Here is a 25,694-nt window from a genome sequence, read left to right as displayed (position 1 = left end):
CTGCACATGGTTCTGGTATTGTATTCATGCAGTGAACTTGGTTCTGGTGCTGTGTTTGACTTATAGGCTTGGTTCTGGTGCAGTATTCTTGTAGTAAACGTGGTTCTGGTGCTGTATTCATGCAGTAAACTTGGTTATGGTGCTCTATTCATGCAGGGAACTTGGTTCTGGTGCGGTGTTTGACTTATAGGCTTGGTTCTGGTGCAGTATTCTTGTAGTGAACGTGGTTCTGGTGCTGTATTCATGCAGTAAACTTGGTTATGGTGCTCTATTCATGCAGGGAACTTGGTTCTGGTGCTGTATTTGACTTATAGGTTTGGTTCTGGTGCTGTATGGATGTAGTGATCTTGGTTCTTGCTCTGTATTTGTGTGTTAAACGTGCAGCTGATGCTATACTTTGATCTAATATTATCTCTTCACATCTGCGTTCCAGCCACTGTGACAGATTCTGTCAAAAAGACCGGACAGAAAAGTTCTGTATACAAGGAGAAGCATCCTGAGCAGACCCCATTATAGTTTATGGACTCTCTTCAGCTCAGAAGTTGGTAAATCTGGTACCCCTAATGACCATGCTGTTGCTACGCACTCAATCATGTCCTGTATCTGGGATTGCACATGTGTACGATCCTAACATGACAGCACAGCCAGCTGCCGCCATTTCAGGATTTAAACCCCATTTACCTATACCACCTTTATATGGTAGGTAGAGTTAAACAGGTTAAGGGTGGGCCGCTACACATGGGCTAGTGTTGTGTGCTTGCCCCCAAGGCTAAAATTTGCCAGCCAGCCCCTGACCATATGTCCTCTCTCTGTCACACCCTGCCCTGTGGGTGTTCAGAGACGATCTGTCAGAGTTGCTGCACGTGACTGGATCTGACTGTTTTAGGTTTGAACAGAATCCCACCTCCTATCAGGTGTGGTTCGTTTGGTCATTGGGGAGGCTATTTATTCCTCCCTCTCCCTATAGCCTTTGCGGGTTATACTTCTTCCTTGTTTGTGTCTGATGAACCCACCGACTTTTGGCTGGGGGTGTCTGATGTCACTTGGGAAGAAGTGGATGACCGAGTCAACCATTCAAGAACCCGCTGGGTTGCTGGTCAGGACACGACCGCTAGATGGCACCGGGAGCTCAGGCCTCTTGCTGCGACTCCTGTTGCCACGCCCCCTTACTCTGCTGTGACCTGTGCCTGCGCCAGAAACATTTAGGCCTGTGTCGCTCCCCTGTGCAGGGCCTGGCACTTCTCTGCCTGACATACTGTTAGATCAAATAAATAAATAAAAAGGAAAATAAATAAGTCTGTAATTTTCTCACTTCCCCACACAATGGCTAATAAGCCCTTTTTTCCCCACTAATACACGGCAAAGAAGGCTTTAGAACATATAACTGTACCGCAAAACGACAAATAGGCCTTTACTTTTTTCCATTTATACTCTCCACAAAAGGCTTTAGAACATAGAACTGCACTGCTGAACGGCAAAAATTATATATACTTTTTTTTACCACTAATACATGCCAAAAAGGGCTGTAATTTTCTCACTTCACCACACAAAGACAAATACTTATTTTTTGCCACTAATACACGCTAAAAAGGGCTTTAGAACATGTAACTGCACCGCTGAACTGCAAATAATATATATTTTTTTGCCACTAATACAGGCCAAAAATGGCTTTAGAACATATAACTGCACCGCTGAACGGCAAATAGACCCTTACTTTTGTCCACTAATACATGCCACAAAAGGCTTTAGAACATATAACTGCACCGCTGAACAGCAAATAATATATATTTTTTTGCCACTAATACACGCCAAAAAGGCTGCAAATTTCTCACTTTACCACATAATGGCAAATACTTTTTTTTGGGCACTAATACAGGCCAAAAAGGGCTTTAGAACATATAACTGCACCGCTGAACGACAAATAACATATATTTTTTTGCCACTAATACACGCCAAACAAGGCTGTAATTTTCTCACTTCGCCACACAACGGCTAATAAGCCCTTTTTTTCCACTAAGACAAGCCAAAAAATGACATAGACATAGAAATATTTCCTTGTAATAAACCCTGTATCAAACAGCACTTGCACCCCAATAATAAGAACGGTTTGCTGGAATTACAGAGCTGTATAATGGCAATTTGGATCCCCAGTCAGTGCAGCAAGGTGTAATAGGATTGTTCCTATTACCGAGGCTGTATCCTCCCCTACTGAACCCTGTTCAACATAAATGTTGCGGAATGATTCCTCCCTATCCTTTCCCTACACATTGAATAATCTTTCCCTGCACTTGTAAATCGTTTTGTTATCACAATGAAGTTTTTTCTAGCACTGTCCCTAGCGCCTGCAGACTTCTCTCCCTGCACCAAGTACACTGGAAAATGGCAGAATCTAAGATGGCTGCCGTTGTTTATAGGGCTGTGACATCACAGGGCTGGCTGGCTGCTGACTGGCTGCATGGATGGCATTGTGGGTGATCCCTCATTCCCAGAGTTCCTTGCTCCATGTCTTAACATGTGCAGCAGTCATTTTAGGAAAAAATGCGATTTGTTACCATGAAGCGTGAGGAAATTCTGATTCAGTGCAAATCAAATTTTTCCTGAAATTCAGATCGAATTTCACTTCGTCAACTTCGATTCGCTCATCTCTAGTATTTATAAATTACCAAAAATATCTGGGCTCTTCAAGGAGGAAGGGGGGCACCGCAGGGCAGACACTCTAATCGGCTACAGTGCAAGAACTGAAGGACCTGTGTGATGATCAGTGCAGGCGGGGCCAAAGCTCAGCAGTGGAGAGGAGAAGTGGGAAGGACCTGTGATGACGCTACCTTCATGTGATCAGTTCAGGCGGGGACAGAGTTCAGCAGTGGAGAAGTGGTAAGCCTGAGGAACCTTGGAAGTTGTACTCCTCTCCCTCTCTGAATTGTCCTCTGATATCACATAATAACAGAATGGACATGCTGGGAGTTGTAGTCCTCTCCAGTGTCAGATTGAGGTGCCTAGAGCCCACCAGTAAAATTCATTGTGAGGGCCCACTACTCAGATGCCTGCAAATATTACCGTTCACACTGCGGCAGACAGCAAGGTGATTAATTACAGGGGTCCCTGCAGTGACTTTAAGAAGGCGGGTGCCTAGAAAAGGACGGTACTGGGTGGCCTGCCGCTGTGTCTACGGGTCATCTCAGCCACCAGATGCATCTGTAATAATAATCTGTCCAGTTTTTTATATGGACATAGGCTGGTTGAGATGCTGTACGCTGCCTATCTGTATGTAGGGCAGTCACTACACTGTGCCATGCAGCACGTGTGTAGGGGATAGGGGACTAGGGCAAAACCAAAACAGGCCTCAATATACCAACATTAACCACCTCCGGACCGCCTAACGCACATGTGCGTTCCGGAGGTGGCAGGCTGGCGCACAGTCACGCATATATGCGTCATCTCGCGAGGCGCGAGATTTCCTGTGAACGCGCGCACACAGGCGCGCGCGCTCACAGGAACGGAAGGTAAGCGAGTGGATCTCCAGCATGCCAGCGGCGATCGTTCGCTGGCAGGCTGGAGATCCGAATTTTTTAACCCCTAACAGGTATATTAGACGCTGTTTTCATAACAGCGTCTAATATACCTCCTACCTGGTCCTCTGGTGGTCCCTTTTGTTAGGATCGACCACCAGAGGACTCAGGTAGGTCAGTACAGTCGCACCAAACACCACACTACACTACACCCCCCCCCGTCACTTATTAACCCCTTATAAACCCTGATCACCCATGATCACCCCATATAAACTCCCTGATCACCCCCCTGTCATTGATCACCGCCCTGTCATTGATCACCCCCCTGTCAGGCTCCGTTCAGACGTCCGTATGATTTTTACGGATCCACGGATACATGGATCGGATCCGCAAAAAGCATACGGACGTCTGAATGGAGCCTTACAGGGGGGTGATCAATGACAGGCGGGTGATCACCCATATACACTCCCTGATCACCCCCTGTCATTGATCACCCCCCTGTCATTGATCACTCCCCTGTAAGGCTCCATTCAGACGTCCGCATGATTTTTACGGATCCATGGATACATGGATCGGATCCGCAAAACACATGCGGACGTCTGAATGGAGCCTTACAGGGGGTGATCAATGACAGGCGGGTGATCACCCATATACACTCCCTGATCACCCCCCTGTCATTGATAACCCCCCTGTAAGGCTCCATTCAGACGTCCGCATGCGTTTTGTGGATCCGATCCATGGATCCGTAAAAAATCATGCGGATGTCTGAATGGAGCCTTACAGGGGGGGTGATCAGTGACAGGGGGGTGATCACCCTGATTACCCTGATCACCCCCTGTCATTGATAACCCCCCTGTAAGGCTCCATTCAGACGTCCGCATGCGTTCTGTGGATCCGATACATGTATCCATGGATCCGTAAAAAATCATGCGGATGTCTGAATGGAGCCTTACAGGGGGGGTGATCAGTGACAGGGGGGTGATTACCCTGATCAGCCCCTGTCATTGATAACCCCCCTGTAAGGCTCCATTCAGACGTCCGCATGCGTTCTGTGGATCCGATACATGTATCCATGGATCCGTAAAAAATCATGCGGATGTCTGAATGGAGCCTTACAGGGGGGGTGATCAGTGACAGGGGGGTGATCACCCTGATTACCCTGATCACCCCCTGTCATTGATAACCCCCCTGTAAGGCTCCATTCAGACGTCCGCATGCGTTCTGTGGATCCGATACATGTATCCATGGATCTGTAAAAAATCATGCGGATGTCTGAATGGAGCCTTACAGGGGGGGTGATCAGTGACAGGGGGGTGATCACCCTGATTACCCTGATCACCCCCTGTCATTGATAACCCCCCTGTAAGGCTCCATTCAGACGTCCGCATGCGTTCTGTGGATCCGATACATGTATCCATGGATCCGTAAAAAATCATGCGGATGTCTGAATGGAGCCTTACAGGGGGGGTGATCAGTGACAGGGGGGTGATCACCCTGATTACCCTGATCACCCCCTGTCATTGATAACCCCCCTGTAAGGCTCCATTCAGACGTCCGCATGTGTTTTGTGGATCCGATCCATGTATCCATGGATCCGTAAAAAATCATGCAGATGTCTGAATGGAGCCTTACAGGGGGGTGATCAATGACAGGGGGGTGATCAGTGAGTCTATATGGGTGATCACCCCCCTGTCATTGATCACCCCCCTGTCATTGATCACCCCCCCCCCCCCCCCCCCTGGTAAGGCTCCATTCAGACATTTTTTTTGGCACAAGTTAGCGGAAATTTTTTGTTTGTTTTTGTTTTTTCTTACAAAGTCTCATATTCCACTAACTTGTGTCAAAAAATAAAATCTCACATGGACGCACCATACCCCTCACGGAATCCAAATGCGTAAACATTTTTAGACATTTATATTCCAGACTTCTTCTCACGCTTTAGGGCCCCTAAAAAGCCAGGGCAGTATAAATACCCCACATGTGACCCCATTTCGGAAAGAAGACACCCCAAGGTATTCCGTGAGGGGCATATTGAGTCCATGAAAGATTGAAATTTTTGTCCTAAGTTAGCGGAAAGTGAGACTTTGTGAGAAAAAAACAAAAAAAAATCAATATCCGCTAACTTATGCAAAAAAAAAAAATATTCTAGGAACTCGCCATGCCCCTCATTGAATACCTTGGGGTGTCTTCTTTCCAAAGTGGGGTCACATGTGGGGTATTTATACTGCCCTGGCTTTTTAGGGGCCCGAAAGTGTGAGAAGAAGTCTGGGATCCAAATGTCTAAAAATGCCCTCCTAGAAGGAATTTGGGCCCCTTTGCGCATCTAGGCTGCAAAAAAGTGTCACACATGTGGTATCGCCGTACTCAGGAGAAGTTGGGGAATGTGTTTTGGGGTGTCATTTTACATATACCCATGCTGGGTGAGAAAAATATCTTGGTCAAATGCCAACTTTGTATAAAAAAATGGGAAAAGTTGTCTTTTGCCAAGATATTTCTCTCACCCAGCATGGGTATATGTAAAATGACACCCCAAAACACATTCCCCAACTTCTCCTGAGTACGGCGATACCAGATGTGTGACACTTTTTTGATGCCAAGGTGGGCAAAGGGGCACATATTCCAAAGTGCACCTTTCGGATTTCACCGGTCATTTTTTTACAGATTTTGATTGCAAAGTACTTCTCACACATTTGGGCCCCTAAATTGCCAGGGCAGTATAACTACGCCACAAGTGACCCCATTTTGGAAAGAAGACACCCCAAGGTATTCCGTGAGGGGCATGGCGAGTTCCTAGAATTTTTTATTTTTGTCGCAAGTTAGTGGAATATGAGACTTTGTAAGGAAAAAAGAGAAAAAAAAAAAAAATCATCATTTTCCGCTAACTTGTGACAAAAAATTAAAAATTCTAGGAACTCGCCATGCCCCTCACGGAATACCTTGGGGTGTCTTCTTTCCAAAATGGGGTCACTTGTGGCGTAGTTATACTGCCCTGGCAATTTAGGGGCCCAAATGTGTGAGAAGTACCTTGCAATCAAAATCTGTTTTCACTTTCTTATCATGGGGTATTAAGTGCAGCATATTGGGGTAAAATTAGATTTTTTTTTTTTTTTCTAGCACGAGGCGACAACATAAAAAAGTGAAAGGGTCTCAAGACTTTCCAAATGCACTGTATCCACTCTCTTCTGAGTGCTCATCTGCTGGGGATATGAGGAGCCTGACTGTGCTCCGCAGATGCCGCTTGTTTTTTTTTCGCTCCTTGGCCCACTGTTCCCAAGCAATTGTGCAATTAGTTTCTGCTCCCGATATGCAATTCAGGGTATGCACTGTGAATCTGGTGCAGTTCTCAACTGTCTGTGCTGATCAGACAGTGTCAGAACTGTGATTTGCCCCCTCTTGATGATCACGAGCCTCTTGACAGTGCATGACCACATTCCCATATCGGGAGCTAAATCTTATGCCATGATCGCCTGGGAATCGGGGCCTAGGAGAACAAAAAAGAGTGGCAGAGAAATATAATATTTATCCATCGGACAACCAGTTTCATTACATGCTATGTCTAGGAAGATTTTGATAAATGATTATAAATGCAAGCAGCTGCCACTAGGAGGCGCTAACTGCACAGGTATTTGTACAGCTAGTGTGAGCCGTATTAATGTGGATGCAGCAAGCTTCCTCTAGTGGTAGCTGTGGGTAATATCTAGGACAATTCTATAACAAACAGGGGAAGCAGATCCTCTCAGATCCTGGGTCCAGTAGTAGTCATCATGTCCTCTGCTTAAGTGGTAGATAAGTTGCTCCATGTACAGTCATGTGAAAAAATTAGGACACCCTTTGAAAGCATGTGGTTTTTTGTAACATTTTTAATAAAAGGTTATTTCATCTCCGTTTCAACAATACAGAGAGATTAAAGTAATCCAACTAAACAAAGAAAACTGAAGAAAAGTCTTTTCAAGATCTTCTGTAAATGTCATTCTACAAAAATGCCTATTCTAACTGAGGAAAAAGATAGGACACCCTCACATGTATTCCCTCTTAAATTGGCTCAGATCTCACACAGGTATATCACACCAGGTGCACATAATTAGTAGATCGTTACTCTGCATGTTGAATGAGGCTTGCCCTATTTAAACCTCAGACATTTAGTTTGGTGTGCTCCTGACTGTTGAAGTGAGAGTGAGCACCATGGTGAGAGCAAAAGAGCTGTCAGAGGACTTCAGAAAAAAGATTGTAGCAGCCTATGAGTCTGGGAAGGGATTTAAAAAGATCTCAAAAGATTTTGAAATCAGCCATTCCACTGTCCAGAAGATAGTCTACAAGTGGAGGGCTTTCAAAACAACTGCCAACATGCCCAGGACTGGTCGCCCCAGCAAGTTCACCCCAAGAGCAGACCGCAAGATGCTAAAAGAGGTCTCCAAAAACCCTAAAGTGTCATCTCGAGAACTACAGCAGGCTCTGGCTACTGTTGATGTAGAAGTACATGCCTCTACAATCAGAAAGAGACTGTACAAGTTTAACTTGCATGGGAGGTGTGCAAGGAGGAAACCTTTGCTTTCCAAGAGAAACATCGAGGCCAGACTGACATTTGCCAGAGATAAAGTTGACAAAGACCAGGACTTCTGGAATAATGTTCTTTGGACAGATGAGTCCAAAATTGAATTATTTGGACACAACAGCAGAGGACATGTTTGGCGTAAACCAAACACAGCATTCCAAGAAAAGAACCTCATACCAACTGTGAAGCATGGAGGTGGAAGTGTCATGGTTTGGGGCTGCTTTGCTGCAGCAGGACCTGGTCAGCTCACCATCATAGAATCCACGATGAATTCTACTGTGTATCAGAAGGTGCTTGAAGAACATGTGAGACCATCAGTTAGAAAATTAAAGCTGAAGCGGAACTGGACCATGCAACATGACAATGACCCAAAACATACTAGTAAATCAACCAAAGATTGGCTGAAAAAGAAGAAATGGAGAGTCCTGGAATGGCCAAGTCAAAGTCCAGATTTGAATCCCATTGAGATGCTGTGGGGTGACTTGAAAAGGGCTGTACGTGCAAGAAACCCCTCAAACATCTCACAGCTGAAAAAGTTCTGCATTGAGGAGTGGGGTAAAATTTCCTCAGACCGATGTCGAAGACTGGTAGATGGCTACAAGAACCGTCTCACTGCAGTTATTTCAGCCAAAGGAGGTAACACTCGCTATTAGGGGCAAGGGTGTCCTATCTTTTTCCTCAGTTAGAATAGGCATTTTTGTAGAATGACATTTACAGAAGATCTTGAAAAGACTTTTCTTCAGTTTTCTTTGTTTAGTCGGATTACTTTAATCTCTCTGTATTGTTGAAACGGAGATGAAATAACCTTTTATTAAAAATGTTACAAAAAACCACATGCTTTCAAAGGGTGTCCTAATTTTTTCACAATTTTCCAATTTTCTAACTGATGGTCTCACATGTTCTTCAAGCACCTTCTGATACACAGTAGAATTCATCGTGGATTCTATGATGGTGAGCTGACCAGGTCCTGCTGCAGCAAAGCAGCCCCAAACCATGACACTTCCACCTCCATGCTTCACAGTTGGTATGAGGTTCTTTTCTTGGAATGCTGTGTTTGGTTTACGCCAAACATGTCCTCTGCTGTTGTGTCCAAATAATTCAATTTTGGACTCATCTGTCCAAAGAACATTATTCCAGAAGTCCTGGTCTTTGTCAACTTTATCTCTGGCAAATGTCAGTCTGGCCTTGATGTTTCTCTTGGACAGCAAAGGTTTCCTCCTTGCACACCTCCCATGCACATGCAAGTTAAACTTGTACAGTCTCTTTCTGATTGTAGAGGCATGTACTTCTACATCAACAGTAGCCAGAGCCTGCTGTAGTTCTCGAGATGACACTTTAGGGTTTTTGGAGACCTCTTTTAGCATCTTGCGGTCTGCTCTTGGGGTGAACTTGCTGGGGCGACCAGTCCTGGGCATGTTGGCAGTTGTTTTGAAAGCCCTCCACTTGTAGACTATCTTCCGGACAGTGGAATGGCTGATTTCAAAATCTTTTGAGATCTTTTTAAATCCCTTCCCAGACTCATAGGCTGCTACAATCTTTTTTCTGAAGTCCTCTGACAGCTCTTTTGCTCTCACCATGGTGCTCACTCTCACTTCAACAGTCAGGAGCACACCAAACTAAATGTCTGAGGTTTAAATAGGGCAAGCCTCATTCAACATGCAGAGTAACGATCTACTAATTATGTGCACCTGGTGTGATATACCTGTGTGAGATCTGAGCCAATTTAAGAGGGAATACATGTGAGGGTGTCCTATCTTTTTCCTCAGTTAGAATAGGCATTTTTGTAGAATGACATTTACAGAAGATCTTGAAAAGACTTTTCTTCAGTTTTCTTTGTTTAGTTGGATTACTTTAATCTCTCTGTATTGTTGAAACGGAGATGAAATAACCTTTTATTAAAAATGTTACAAAAAACCACATGCTTTCAAAGGGTGTCCTAATTTTTTCACATGACTGTATGTATTTCTGTGAATTTAGAAAAGGGAGGGAAGGAATGACCAAAGACTACCGTGCATGTTAGGTTACTTTCACACTAGCCTTTGTTGTTTTCCGGTATTGAGACCTGGCAGAGGATCTCAATACCGGAAAAAAACGTTTGCGCTTATTCCTCATGTATTCTGAATGGAAAGACATCTGTTCAGGATGCATCAGGATGTCTACCGTTCCAGCAGCATTCCGTTTTGTGACGGACACAAAACCGCTGCAAGCTGGTCATAAAAACAGAAGGTCATAAAAACAGAAAAAAATGGATCCGGCACTGAAAACAATGTAAGTCAATGGTGACGGATTTATTTTTTGAGGAGCCTAAAAAAACTGATTTGTCACCCATTGATTTTCAATGTATTTAGTGACAGATCTGTTTTTTTTTCCATTTTGATTTTCCACAACTGAATCAACGGAACGGATGCAGCCTGATGTGCAAAATCAAAACCGATCTGTTTAATTCCGGTATTTAGATCATCTGCCAGATCTCAATACCGGCCTCTTTAACACAAGCGTGGCGGCTTGGCTCTGGATGCGTTCAGAGAAACTCGCACCATTTTGCAAGCAAGTTCAGTCAGTTTTGTCTGCGATTGCATTCGGTTGTTCCGTTTTTTTTCGCGCTCGTGCAATGCGTTTTGATGCATTTTTCACGCGCGTGATAAAAAAACGGGAGGTTTACAAACAACTCTTAGGCCCCTTTCACACAGGCCAGTATTCCGCACGGATGCAATGCGCGAGTTGAACGCATGGCACCCGCACTGAATCCCGACCCATTCTATGGGGCTGTTTACATGAGCAGTGATTTTCACGCATCACTTATGCGTTGCGTGAAAATCGCAGCATGTTCTATTTTGTGTGTTTTTCACGTAACGCAGGCCCCATAGAAATGAATGGGGCTGCGTGAAAATCGCAAGCATCCGCAAGCAAGTGCGGATGCGGTGCGATTTTCACGCACGGTTGCTAGGAGACGATCGGGGTGGAGACCCGATCATTATTATTTTCCCTTATAACATGGTTATAAGGGAAAATAATAGCATTCTGAATACAGAATGCATAGTACAATGGCGCTGGAGGGGTTAAAAATAAATAAATAAATATTTAACTCGCCTTAATTCACTTGCTCGCGCAGCCGGCATCTCTTCTGTCTGTCTTCTGTGCAGGAACAGGACCAGTGGTGACGTCACCACAGGTCCTGTTCCTGCACACAGCAAAGAAAGAAGAAAGAAGAGATGCCGGGCTGCGCGATCAACTGGACTAAGGGGAGTTAAATTATTATTATTATTTTTTTTAACCCCTCCAGCCCTATTGTACTAAGCATTCTGTATTCAGAATGCTATTATTTTCCCTTATAACCATGATATAAAGGGAAAATAATACAATCTACAGAACACCGATCCCAAGCCCGAACTTCTTCACAGAAGTTTGGGTACCAAACATGCCGATTTTTCTCATGCGAGTGCAAAACACATTACAATGTTTTGTACTCGCGCTGAAAAATCGCGCATGTTCCCGCAACGCACCCACATTTTTGCCCGCAACGCCCGTCTGAAAGAGGCCTTAGCAACCATCAGTGAAAAACGCATTGCATCCGCACTTGCTTCCGGGTGCAATGCGTTTTTCACTGAAGCCCCATTCACTTCTATGGAGCCAGGTCTGCGTGAAAAACACAGAATATAGAACATGCTGCGTTTTTCAGAACTGATGTGTGTACACAGACCCATTGAAAAAAATGGGTCCGGATTCAGTGCGGGTGCTATGCGTTCACGTCACGCATTGCACCCGCGCGGAAAACTCGCTCGTGTGAACGGGGCCTTAGTCCATCTCTGAATACAGAAGGTGGATCAGAAGGAGACACAGCAGGGGGCGCTAACAGAGAGGAAAATGTAATGTACCTAAAAAAACATGAAGAATATTCTTATTGCATGTATGTTGTAATAATAATACGTCATTTGAGATGCCCTATTGATTGGATAGTAATACTTTTCTTTCTTTCTTACTCCTTTAAGCTCATTAGTATTGGTATGTATGAACAAGAAAGAGCATTGTATGATTGAACATGAGGGTACGGGTCCATACTTTATTAATAGCTAGACTATTCTAGCTATTTGTGACTAGAATTCGTCCGCCTTTGACCCCCGGCCACATCTAGTCCACACCAATATGAGCTGAAGCACGATTCTGACCATATCTAATCTACAGTTATGATCTGTGCAGACAAGAATTAGACGTTGCCACAAAGTTAATTACAATGCCATGCATTCATCATGGGTGAGGATGATTAATGCTGGAATGGCCGCCACAGGATGAGACCATCATGGGGGCACAGTAGTCTAATGTTCATCTTTATCCGCTGACTCATACCCAAAATACATGTTTATAGTAAATTCCCATTAATGGATTTTCCTCAACTGTTCACAAACTATCAATGTTTGATTGGTGGGGGTCCAAACTACTGGACCCCCCCCAGATCTGCAGCAGCATTCCAGCCATACATATGGGTCTGATTGTGTATGGCATTGCAGCTTATTCACATATACTTTAATGCAGGCATCTCAAACTCGCGGCCCTCCAGCAGTTGAAAAACTACAACTCCCAGCATGCCCGGACAGCCTACAGGTATCAGCCTACAGCAGGGCATTGTGGGAGTTGTAGTTTTACAACAGCTGGAGGGCCGCGAGTTTGAGATGCCTGCTTTAATGGGACTGAGCTGCACTACAAAGCATGGCCACAATGAAAGGGGAGCAGTGCTCGCTGGAATTCTATGGTTTCTTCATTCTACTGATTATCGGCGCGAACCCCCGGTGCACAACCCTATAGATCAGATATTGATGGACAGTCCAAAAGTGGTTTTCCCTACTAACACTTATCTCCTATCCACAGGATAGGGGATGTGCCTGACCGTTGGGACTTCCAGCAATAAAAAAAAAATGGAGGTCCCGTAGTCCCCGATGAGAATGGATGGGTGGTGAACAAATATGGCCCCTGGTCCATGTAAGACACTGCTCAGCACTTTTTCCTGCAGTTTCACAGCAGTGATCACACGTGCACTGCTGTTAAATTCTTCAGAACCACTATTTTTGATTGTTGGAGGTCTCGATGGTCAGACCCCAACAGTCAGACACTTATACCCTATACACACCATATTGGATAAGTGTCTAATTGTTGGGGGTCCAACCATGGGGACCTCCAACAATCTTGAATCTGAAGTTCTGGTAGCTGAAAACTGCTTTAAAAGGGGTTGTCCCATCTGGGACATTTATGGCATATCGCTAGGTCCCACCTCTGGGACCCACTCCTATCTGCAGAATGGGGTCCCGAAGTGAATGGAGAGCACACCGCACATGCGCATAGTCCTCTCCGTTTACTACTATAGAACTTCCGAAAAAAGTCAAACAAAGACACTCAGCTATTTTTGGAAGTCCCATAGCATCGATTGGAGGGTTGGTGTCATGCATGGTTTACTCTTCCTTCACTTTAGTGCCCCTGTTCTGCAAATAGGAGCCAGTCCCAGAGGTGGGACCTAGTCAGGGGCGTAGCTATAGGGGGTGCAGAGGTAGCCGTCGCTACCGGGCACAGGAGCCTGAGGGGGCCCAAAGACCCTTGTGCCACATAAGAAGACACCAGTGTTATAGAAAGACACCAAGGGGTTAGGTCAAGGATTTGGCATGGGAAGGTTGGGGGGGGGGGTCAACTGTTTCAATTTTTTGCTGCAGGCAGCATGAAGGTTATGTGCTCCCTAGCCACAAAACACTGAGGGAAGGCGGGGGCCCAAGCTGAACCCTTGGACCAGGGCCCATGAGCCTTTAGCTATGCCCCTGGACCTAGGGATATGCCATCAATGTCCCAGGTGGGACAACCCTTTAAAGGAACGGCAGTAGCAGAGAGAGCAGAGCCTCTAGGTGTAATGACAACGCCCCCATTGCTCCTAGAGGCTCATTCGCATACATTAAAAACATCACTTTTCTGAGCAATGCTGGACACATATGAACATGGGACCAACACAGATACCTTCAGCTGCCAAGTGCACATGTAACAGGTCAGACAGTGTCATAGGTACAAATCTGCTGACGGATGCCCTTTAAGTTTTATTTTCCAAAAAGAAGAGGATAATATAACATATTATAAAATATTAAAGAATAAAGGAGTGCACCCACAAACCTGTTTGAGACGCACATTGGTTGCTACAATTTGATTGACTTCATCCTGGAAGCATAAGGCATAATACTATTAGTAGAAATACAGAAGACAAATGTTTAACTCTGCTGAATCAGTTCTCCTCCATACCACATTAATAAGCTGGATGAGCTGCAATCCGACCGTGACCACAACTTTATCAGCAAATGCCTCTACTGGACGCACAACGTTGCTGTAGTTATCAAAGAGGTCTTTAATCAGACGAGTTTCATGTTCATAGGAGGGAACGGCTCCAGCTGTGGAGTAGAGTAGAGAAAGTATCACAGAGTATGACTCTCACAGGGGTCCTGGAAGCTGAGATATAGGGAACTGCTTGCAGCTGGAAAGCTGGTGGTCACCATTATTTCCAAACTTACGACCTCTGACTGCCCACAGCGCCCAACACTGCCTTACTGCTCAGGCGCAATCCATGTACATTGTGGGTTGTAACCGAACTAAGATCACGTGCCAAATGTACAGCATGTGATCCAGGGAGCGCCCGCAATGTTATTACACCATGGAGCGCAGCGCTGGCTCAGTAGAAATATTTTCAACATTATCACTGTTAAAGTGCTCAAAGAGCATCTGTCAGCAGTTTTGTCCCTATGACACTGGCTGACCTGTTACATGTGCACTTGGCAGCTGAAGACATCTGTGTTGGTCCCATGTTCATATCTGCCCGCGTTGCTGAGGAAAATGATGTTTTAACATATGCAAATGAGCTTCTAGGAGCAACGGGGGCGTTGCCATTACACCTAGAGGCTCTGCTCTCTCTGCAACTGACGTGCCCTCTCCACTTTGATAGACAGGGCTAGGTCGTGAAAACATCACACCTGGCCCTGTCAATCAAACTGGAGAGGGCACGGCAGTTACAGAGAGAGCACAGCCACTAGGTGTAATGGAAACGCCCCTGTTGCTCTTAGAAGCTCATTTGCATTTATTAAAACATTGTTTTTCTCAGCAACGCGGGCAGATATGAACATGGGACCAACACAGATGTCTTCAGCTGCCAAGCGCACATGTAACAGGTCAGCCAGTGTCATAGGTACAGATCTGCTGACAGATGCCACATTAAGGGGGTGGGGGCATTAAAAAAAAAAAAAAAAAATTGTGGATAACATCTTTAAAGGGAATGTCTATTGTATTTAATAGGACTGAGCTGCATTATCCAGACACGGCCACTACACAGTGTATGGAGCTGTGACTGTCCCCAACTGTAATTCATTACACTTAGGGCTGTTTCACAAGAGCGGATGCCGTGTGTGACATCCGCTGCGTGAATGACAGCTAAGACCCGCTGCGGGCAGAAGAAGCACGGAGCGATAACATGATTGATAATGCTCCGCGCCTCTCTGTGATCTTTTTACTACAAAATCACGGTGATAACTTTATCTCACTGTGACTTTGTAGTAAAAAGATCACAAAGGGGCACAATGCATTATCAATCATGTTATCGCTCCGTGCTTCTTCTGCCCGCAGCGGGTCTTAGCTGTCATTCACGCAGCGGATGTCACGCACGGCATCCGCTCTTGTGAAACAGCCCTTAGTCACCCGACTATAGAACGTCCCTTTACACGTGCTGTTACTGTTACCTGCCCGATCCCCTGAGGACTCTGGTTTGCCGGAAAAACATGTCGGGAGGCGGTGTTTGTGTGTTTTAAGAGCGCTATCAGACGCAGATAATCCCTTCTAATGAACTAATAATAGGGCACGAGCAGATATTCAGGAAACCATATGTATCCAGCTCTAGCGCGCATGTAGCTGGCTACTTTGTTGATTAAAGCCTCATGCACACGTCTGTGGAACACGGACCGTGAGATACCGGCCTGAGTGCAGAAGCGCACAGTGTCATTGGTTGCTATGACGCCGCGCCCCCGCTGCTGTACAGTAATACACTCGTATTATCTATACGAGTGTATTACTGTATACTGTACAACAGCGGCAGCACGAAGGGCACGGCGTCATAGCAACCAATCCAGGCCGGTATCTCACGGTCCGTGTTCCATGGATGTGTGCATGAGGCTTAGGCCTCTTTCACACTTGCGTTGTCCGGATCCGGCGTGTACTCCACTTGCCGGAATTACACGCCGGATCCGGAAAAACGCAAGTGTACTGAAAGCATTTGAAGACGGATCCGTCTTCAAAATGCTTTCAGTGTTACTATGGCACCCAGGACGCTATTAAAGTCCTGGTTGCCATAGTAGTAGTGGGGAGCGGGGGAGCGGTATACTTACAGTCCGCACGGCTCCCGGAGCGCTCCAGAGTGACGTCAGAGCGCCCCATGCGCATGGATGACGTGCCATGCGATCACGTCATCCATGTGCGTGGGGCGCCCTGACGTCACTCTGAAGCACCCCGGGAGCCGCACGGACGGTAAGTATGCTGCTCCCCCGCTCCCCGCTACACTTTACCATGGCTGCCAGGACCTTAGCGTCCCGGCAGCCATGGTAACCAGGTAGAAAAAGCTAAACGTCGGATCCGGCAATGCGCCGAAACGACGTTTAGCTTAAGGCCGGATCCGGATCAATGCCTTTCAATGGGCATTCATTCCGGATCCGGCCTTGCGTCAAGTCTTCAGGATTTTTGGCCGGAGCAAAAAGCGCAGCATGCTGCGGTATTTTCTCCGGCCAAAAAACGTTCTGTTCCGGAACTGAAGACATCCTGATGCATCCTGAACGGATTTCACTCCATTCAGAATGCATTAGGATAAAACTGATCAGGATTCTTCCGGCATAGAGCCCCGACGACGGAACTCTATGCCGGAAGAAAAGAACGCAGGTGTGAAAGAGCCCTTAAGCAGGGTGTTGCTGTAGAAGATACAAATAGTGACCTCATTTACCCTCTATATTAAATAGAATGTAGGGTAGAATTCTGCTGACTACAGAGATTTTTACACAGTCTCACAGTTTATGTTTATTTAGGTATTTCAACTATGATTTAAAAAATAAAAGTTAAGATTTAAACAGTAACAGCACGTGTGAAGGGACATTGTATAGTCGGATGACTAAGGGTATTTTCACACTAGCGTTTTTCTTTTCCGGCACTGAGTTCTATCCTAGCGGCTCTATACCGGAAAATAACTGATCAGTTTAAACCTAATGCATTCTGAATTGAGAGCAATCCGTTCAGGATGCATCAGGAGGTCTTCAGTTCAGTCTTTTTGCCTTTTCAGGACGGAGATAATACCGCAGCATTCCGGAAAAACTGATCCGGCATTGCGGTCTGCGCATGCTCAGACCGCAAAAAATGTTTTTGGCAGGATTTTTGGCCGGAGCAAAAAGCGAAGCATGCTGCGGTATTTTCTCCGGCCAAAAAACGTTCCGTTCCGGAACTGAAGACATCCTGATGCATCCTGAACGGATTTCACTCCATTCAGAATGCATTAGGATAATCCTGATCAGGATTCTTCCGGCATAGAGCCCCGACAACGGAACTCTATGCCGGAAGACAAGAACGCAGGTGTGAAAGAGCCCTAAATATGATTTTTTGCCATTTTTCAAGTAGTCTTAAACTTTTGATCAGGACTGTATCAGCCTAAGGCCTCATACACACGAACGTATGTATTTTGCGGTCCACTAAAAACTGATCTGCAAAAAATACAGATGACGTCCATGTGCATTCCGTAATTTGCGGAACGGAACAGTTGGCCCCTAATAGAACATTACTTTCCTTGTCTGTAATGCGGACAATAATAGGACATGTTCTATTTTTTTTTGCGCAACTGAAATACGGACATACGGAAACGGAATGCACACGGAGTTACTTCAGTTTTTTGCGGACCCATTGAAATGAATGGCTCCGCAAAAAAAAAAAAACGGAACAGACACGGAAAGAAAATACGTTTGTGTGCATAAGGCCTAACTTTCAAGAGAAATAGAAATGGAGAGGAATCTCTGGTTAAGGCCTCATGCACACGGCTGTGCCGTTTATTGCAGTCTGCAAACCGCGGATCCGCAAGAAAACGGAAGCCGCCCGTGTTGCCTTCCGCAATTTGCGGAACGGAACGGGCGCCGGCAATATAAATGCCTTTTCTTGTCCACAAAGCGCGGACAAGAATAGGACATGTTATATTTTTTTTAACGGGGCCGCGGAACGGAGCCACGGATGCGGACAGCACACGCAGTGCTGTCCGCATCTTTTGCGGCCCTATTGAAGTGAATGGGTCCGCATCCGAGCCGCCAAAACGGCGGCTCGGATGCGGACCCAAACAACGGTGGTGTGCACGAGGCCTAACAAGGCAGATTTGCTATTCAGGGGTCTGAGAAAGCAAAATAACATAGGTGTGACACACAAAGGCGGACATATTGGTTGTCGCGAAGCTCTCCTAGAAAGAGCTCATAGCAACCAATCGCAGCATAGCTTTCATATTTAAAGAGCACTATAAGAAATGAAAGCTGCGCTGTGACTGATTGCTATGGGCAACAAAGGCAGTTTTATAAATCTCCCCCAATGTCTCACAGCTGTAGGTAACAGGAGACGTTCCCACTACACAAAACCAACACTAAAAGACGACAGATCTAAAAAGTCTTCAAAAATATGATTTCACTTGCCTCTTTTAAACTTGCACCACATTGATGGGGGCACTCGGAAAATATTTCTGCAAATATAAATCAGCTCCTTTCATCTGAATGAAGTATTTTGGCGACATGCATGTGGATTTCCATTCAGATGAAAGGAGCTGATTTTAAGTTGCTGAAATTTCGACAAAAAAAATCTGCAGCGTGTGAATACACCCTGAATCTTCCTGTATTCAATGCAGTGATGTCAGCGCCACCTGTTGAAACTATTCAGTACTGCAGCAGTTGTGCTGGCTCAATGGTCGGCGTTCATAGGTTACACGGTGCACTCTGCAGAACCGATAGTCAGCTCTATACAAACTCACATGTAGGCTACATGCACACGACCGTATGTCTTTTGCGGTCTGCAAATTGAGGATCCGCAACAACTAAAAAAACGGAGGACATCCGTATGTCATCCTTTGTTTTTTTGCGGATCCATTGTAACAATGCCTGAAACGGACAAGAATAGGACATGTTCTATTTTTTTTGCGGGGCTACGGAACGGACATACTGACGCGGACAGCACACTGTGTGCTGTCCGCATTTTTTTTTGCGGACCCATTGAAATGAATGGGTCCGCATCCTATCCGCAATTTTTTTTTTTTTTGATGGACAGGGAAACAAAATACGTTCGTGTGCATGAGCCTTTATCCATAGATGGGGATAATATAGCAGAATCATTATTAGGGTGCACTCACACGACGATGTATTCTGCAGTCTGGAAAATGCGAATCCGCATAAAATACGGATGATGTCCGTGTCACATATGTTTTTTTTATTGCAGACCCATTATAACAGTGCCTATTCTTGTCTACAAAACAGCTTTAAGCCAATGCACAGTCCCTGCTGATCTACATAATAACCTTCTTACATGACAAAGACCAAACCATCACAGCAAGAAGTCTTGGAGAAGAAGAAAAGTCTCCTAGAGAGTCTACTTACACATCCTAAATACAGAAAACAAGTCTAAGACATATTTTATAAATGAACCACAAAGACTTTTCTTCGCTTTCACCAATTACAGCCACCTTAGATGTCATAGAGGTTATCAGCCTCATCCGCAATGAACAGGCGTAAATGACGGACATACATTACGAGGAATTATTAGGACAATGCTCACCGAAACCTTTCGTTATACCATGCAATAAATGTAAAAAATAGCAAATGTACCTGATGATATGAAGAGAATTAGGCATGTGATAGTAATATCCATTTCCTTCCTTTCCTTCCAGCTCTCTTACACTTTGGTTTGATGCCGGGAATGATGAAACTTTAGACTGCTAAACCTCGTCTGGTGTGGAGGACACTGCCGCTTCCGGTGCCATGGATTGGAATGAAGCTAGGGCGCTATTATTGCTCTCCACCTGTTCTCGGGGACAGCTGAGCCTCTGGGAGCTTTGAGAAATGATAGAGCAGACATGTCTCTGAAAACATATGGTTTCCAGTAGAGTTACTAAAGTTTTATCTCCTCTCATTTATACTCCACCATAAGTAAGCTATCATTTTTTTGTGTGTTCGCAGGTCTCTGCCCACAACCCTCTTAAAGGGGTTTTCCGAGCATGACCTATCCACAGCATAGGCCATCAGTATCTGATTGGTGGCGGTCCGACACCTCACAACTCCCCCCCCCCCCCCACCGATCACCTGTTCCTAGGCTAGTGACGCCACATTTATTGGTTAAATGACCTAGGCACAGCTCAGTTTCATTCAAGTGAATGAGGCTGAGCTGCGATACCAAGCACAGCCACTATTCAATGGATGGCGCTATGCTTGGTAACCTGTGAGGAGGCTGCTGCGCTCGGCGGGGGGGTCTGTGTCTGACCTCCACTGATCACATACTGATGGTTATCAGTAGGGAAGAGCGAATCAACTTCGGATGAAACATCCAAAGTCGATTCGCATAAAACGTAGTTTTAATACTGTACGGAGCAGGAGCTCCGTACAGTATTAGAATGTATTGGCTTTGATGAGCCGAAGTTATTGCTTTCGCGTAATAACTTCATAAATTAATTTGTACTGTAAAAAAAACATTTCCCGAAATCGGGTTTGGTTACAAATGGTACCTTGGAACTGAACCCGAGTTCGGGAAATGTTTTTTTACAGTATAAATTAACTTCGCTAAGCAATAACTTCAGCTCATCGGAGCCAATACATTCTAAGGCTACTTTCACACTAGCGTTCGGCTGTCCGCTTGTGAGCTCTGTTTGAAGGGGCTCACAAGCGGACCCGAACGCATCCGCACTGCCCTAATGCATTCTGAGTGGATGCGGATCCGCTCAGAATGCATCAGTCTGGCAGCGTTCAGCCTCCGCTCAGCAGGCGGACACCTGAACGCTGCTTGCAGCGTTCGGGTGTCCGCCTGGCCGTGCGGAGGCAAGCGGATCCGTCCAGACTTACAATGCAAGTCAATGGGGACGGATCCGTTTGAAGATGACACACTATGGCTCAATCTTCAAACGGATCCGTCCCCCATTGACTTTACATTGAAAGTCTGGACGGATCCGTCTGAGGCTACTTTGACACTTAGACATTTTATACAATATAATGCAGACGGATCCGTACTGAACGGAGCCACCGTCTGCATTATATGAGCGGATCCGTCTGAGACGGATCCGCTCTGAATGCAAGTGTGAAAGTAGCCTAATACTGTACGGAGCTCCTGCTCTGTACAGTATTAGAACTAAGTTTTATGTGAATCGACTTTGGATGTTTCATCCGAAGTCGATTCGCTCATCCCTAGGTATCTCGTAAAGAGGACCTGTCACCACAAAATACAATACCATCTTTAGGCAGCATGTTATAGAGCAGGAGGCGCTGACCCGATCAATATTTTTGCAAAAACGGCTACGGCTGTGTGCATGAGGCCTTACACAGAGAATGCTATCAATCACTGATAACACCTCCCCCGTGTATGGAGAACTGTTCATTGGGCTGGTCTTAAGTTAGAAAAAGCTGAGATTTAAATGTGGAAATTACAAGTTTAACTGAATCTTTTCTCACAAAACGATATATCAATCTGCTCAGCTCCTCCTGTTCTACAACATGCTGCCTGCAGATGGCGCTGCACTTTGGGGGTGACAGATCCTCTTTAGGCTACTTTCACACTAGCGTTGTTTGAATCCGGCGTTCAATTCCGACACCGGAACTGCCCGCCGGATCCGGAAAAACGTGTGAAAACTGATTACATTTGAATCCTGATCAGGCTTTCGATCACAATGGAAAAATGCATTGGAAAAAACGGATCCGCCATTTATGGATTTTAACTTTTTTTTCCTATTTTTCGGGTTTAACATGCAAAAGCCGGATCCGTTTTGACTGAACACACGGCGCCGGATCCGGCGTTAATGCAAGTCAATGGGAAAAAGGCCGGATCCGGCGTTCAGTCAAAGTGTTCAGGATTTTTGGCCGGAGTTAAAAATACTGCATGCTACGTTTTTCTGAAAAGCCTGATCAGTCAAAAAGACTGAACAGAAGACATCCTGATGCATCCTGAGGGACGGACTCTCCATTCAGAATGCATTAGGATAAAACTGATCAGTTCTTTTCCGGATTTGAGCCCCTAGGACGGAACTCAGCGCCGGAAAAGAAAAACGCTAGTGTGAAAGTACCCTTAAATGTTTGCCTTCTACAGACAACTGGGGTCATTTATCAAACTGGTGTAAAGTAGAACTGGCTTAGTTGCCGATAGCAGCCAATCAGATTCCACCTTTTATTTTCCAAAGGAACTGTCAGAAATGAAAGGTGGAAGCTCCTGTACTTCTTGGGGCGTCGGGTGTTTTACAGTGCGATTGTACGCGCTGTAAAACGCTCAGGTGAGAACCATGCCCATAGGGAAGCATTGGTTTCTCCTTGTTGAGCGTTTTACAGCGCGTAGGAACGCGCTGTAAAACGCTCAGGTCTGAACCCAGCCTACAAGCTGGGGTAGAGGTCAGGTCCAGCAATCTCACTATGATGTATAAAACCGCGGCACTCGGGTAAGTAGATAATTAATGTTTTTTTATTCTTTTTTTATCCATCCAGGAAAATTAATAAATAGACTAAGGCCAACGTTTCGGTCTCATCCCGAGACCTTGTTCACGGCCTGAATGAAAGAGACGTCTGGTGCGCTGGACGTCTCCTTCATTCAGGCCGTGAACAAGGTCTCGGGATGAGACCGAAACGTTGGCCTTAGTCTATTTATTAATTTTCCTGGATGGATAAAAAAGAATAAAAAAGCATGTTTTATCTACTTACCCGAGTGCCGCGGTTTTATACATTATACGTTTATTGGCTTTACCGCCGAGCACCGGAACATATTTACGGAGTGCCGTCCAAACAACCTTTAAATTGAATCAGAAATCTCACTATGACTGCCAGATTTAACTAGTTACAGCCTATAGACCAGGGATGGCCAACCTGCGTCTCTCCAGCTGTTGCAAAACTACAACTCCCAGCATGCCCAGACTGTTTACAGCTATCAACCTACAGCAGGGCCTGGTGGGAATTGTAGTTTTACAACAGCTGGAGAGCCGCAGGTTGGCCAGCCCTGCTATAGACAATCATTTGGAATTTACAATGCAAAGGGAAAGCATAGTTTACCATATATGCACTTTTACATGTACTTTATAGCAAAATCATCAGATTGGCCATGCACTTACTGAAGTTCCTAGGGCCAAATACAAAATCTGACATTTGCAAGTCTCCTCTAGAATGTGTCATTTATATCACTATTTCAATCATCAGGGCTTGGGTGCATTTGCACCCTCTATGGCAGTATTTACTAACCAGGGTTCCCAGGCACTACTATGAAAAAGGTTTGCTAATCGGGAAGCCATGACTTACCGGTATGTCCACAAAATAAGACGCTCGAAATCATGGGATAAGGTTTGTTCCAGATTTTACTAGAAAGAAGCCCCAATGGATTTGGGGAACGTAACCCAAAAACAGCAGAAAAGAAATGAAGGAGCAAACTAGTACCCTCTCTAGTGCTCAGTACAACCCCCCCCCCCCTCCCCTTTGATGGGCAGGGCTGATAGACCTATCTAATGGTGCTTGCACAGTGACTCAAAAACAATCATTAGTGGTCCAGCATTAATCTGTTAGATGGAGTCCTTGGTGTCAGTGGGTTTCCTTAGGAATGCATGATTTTGATAATGTGCCGTGGCTTATATGGAGGCAATCATTGCTAGTAGTGGAGTCTCTTTAAGAAGAACGCGTGCTCCTCCTCTGTGTGTGAAGCTGCTGGCGCCTCCACTTTCGGGTGGATTGAAGTCACCGGTGGCTTCATACATACTAAAGAGGGGCCAAAATCTTTTTAAAATTTCTACTCATTACCCAAGATCACCTTGATTGGGAAAACCTCACAAGACGGCACAACAAATCTTTGTGGCCTAACATTAGTAGTCTTATATGGTGTACCATGTAGACTACTGTTCCACATCAGGTCTGTTCTGCAGACACTTATCTTATAGTCTCTGGAGTAATGACAAGACCCTATAGCTTGACATGTTCCATAATAAGATACGAATGCACCTGTCCTCGCAAAGCCGCAATAGCTTATGTCAAACCAACATTAAGGAGTCACTGTATTTACACACAACTTTACATAAATCAATAGTACAATCGACCACAAGAAACTTTGTAATATTTTTGTATCAATGAGAAATGTCTAGTTCTCATGTTTTCAGCTGTTTACCCCCTCCCCCATTGCAAATTGCTTTTCACTTTAAAAAATGCTTTGAAATCCTGAGACAGACCAGCTCCCCAGGGGGGTCATATAACACATCTCAATACAAGGTCTATGGGGAGGGGAGGGGGAAGAAGGGGGCAGCAGAACTCAAAGAGAGACACTAAAGAGATTGCACAGCTACATAGGAGAGTTATATCTCAGCACAGGTGCTAAATTCACAATCAGTACAGGTCAGACTCAGTAGGTCTCTAAAATGCCCTTCATGATCCTGGGACATACTTCTGAGTGAGGAAGGGAAGCTTATGAAGCAGCTTCTCCTCTACTTCTGTGTGCAGTGGATGGCAGATAGTCTCCCCCCACCATGTCTGAGAAAACTGCAAACTAAATGTTCATACTGTACAGAGGAAAACTGCTAACAAATGTCAAGAGACAAGTGATATAGTGGCCATAAATAGTTATTCCTTATGTACCCACACTGTACTATTGATTATTGCAGAGTTTGTTTAACGGCTACCGTAGGTACGCTTTAACTATTTGATGCATGACCTCTTTTTTCTTGACTGTGTTCATTGTTGGCCTTATTTCTATGCTAATTCTACCCTCTGTCTGCCATGATATTCTCCACCCATTAGAGTCTTGAAAGAGATCTTTAGATCATCTCTCCTGATAGGTATACTTAAAGGGGTTATGTCACTTCAGCAAATAGCATTTATTATGTAGAGGAAGTCCATATAAGCCACTTGTTAATGTATTGTCTCCATATTGCCTCCTTTGCTGGCTGGATTCATTTTTCCATCACAATACACACTCCGCGTTTCCATAGTTACGACCACCCTGTGATCAGCAGTGGTCGTGCTTGCACACTATAGAAAAAAGCACTAGCCTATGTGCGCTCCCACGGTCCCAGCCACCAGAGAGGCTGATGCGTTGCATAGTGTGCAAGCACGACGACCTCCGATGGATTGGCAGTCTTGATATTATTGTCTATGCAGATTTTCCTAATCTTCACATTATTTGCCTGTCTCGGATCTTGAAACCTGCTATATGCCCACATTTATTTAACGCATGCTGCTGAGTTTAAAGGGGTTTTCAGGTTTGTATCAGCATCTTTTAAAATAATCATGCATGAAGGTAGCTTTAATTTTGAGATGTATTTCTTTTACATTAATTGCTGCTATCTTCTGCTCTGGGCTTTGGTCACATGACCCTGTCCATGCAGCTCTTCCTTACTTCCTGTGATGTTATGTCTA

The 25,694-nt window shown here is 45.1% G+C and overlaps 1 protein-coding gene across 1 annotated transcript in view; it reads right to left on the bottom strand.

Annotated features, from left to right (window-relative positions):
* LOC122944381 (acetylcholine receptor subunit alpha-1-B) overlaps positions 1-20,377 on the bottom strand; it is a 42,113-nt gene extending 21,736 nt beyond the window's left edge. Inside the window, exons 1-3 of the mRNA XM_044302579.1 lie at positions 19,947-20,377; positions 14,329-14,474; positions 14,203-14,247 (exon numbers count right to left, since the gene is read on the bottom strand). Coding sequence (XP_044158514.1) covers positions 14,203-14,247; positions 14,329-14,474; positions 19,947-19,989 — 234 coding nt within the window. The 5' untranslated portion in view covers positions 19,990-20,377. The remainder of the gene's footprint in view (positions 1-14,202; positions 14,248-14,328; positions 14,475-19,946) is intronic.
* Between the last annotated feature and the right edge of the window lie 5,317 nt (positions 20,378-25,694).

Source organism: Bufo gargarizans, chromosome 8, assembly GCF_014858855.1.
Source record: "Bufo gargarizans isolate SCDJY-AF-19 chromosome 8, ASM1485885v1, whole genome shotgun sequence".
In the NCBI taxonomy this organism is placed as follows: domain Eukaryota; kingdom Metazoa; phylum Chordata; class Amphibia; order Anura; family Bufonidae; genus Bufo; species Bufo gargarizans.
Note: the sequence above shows the minus strand (reverse complement) of the source record. Positions and strands in the feature narration are given on the sequence as shown.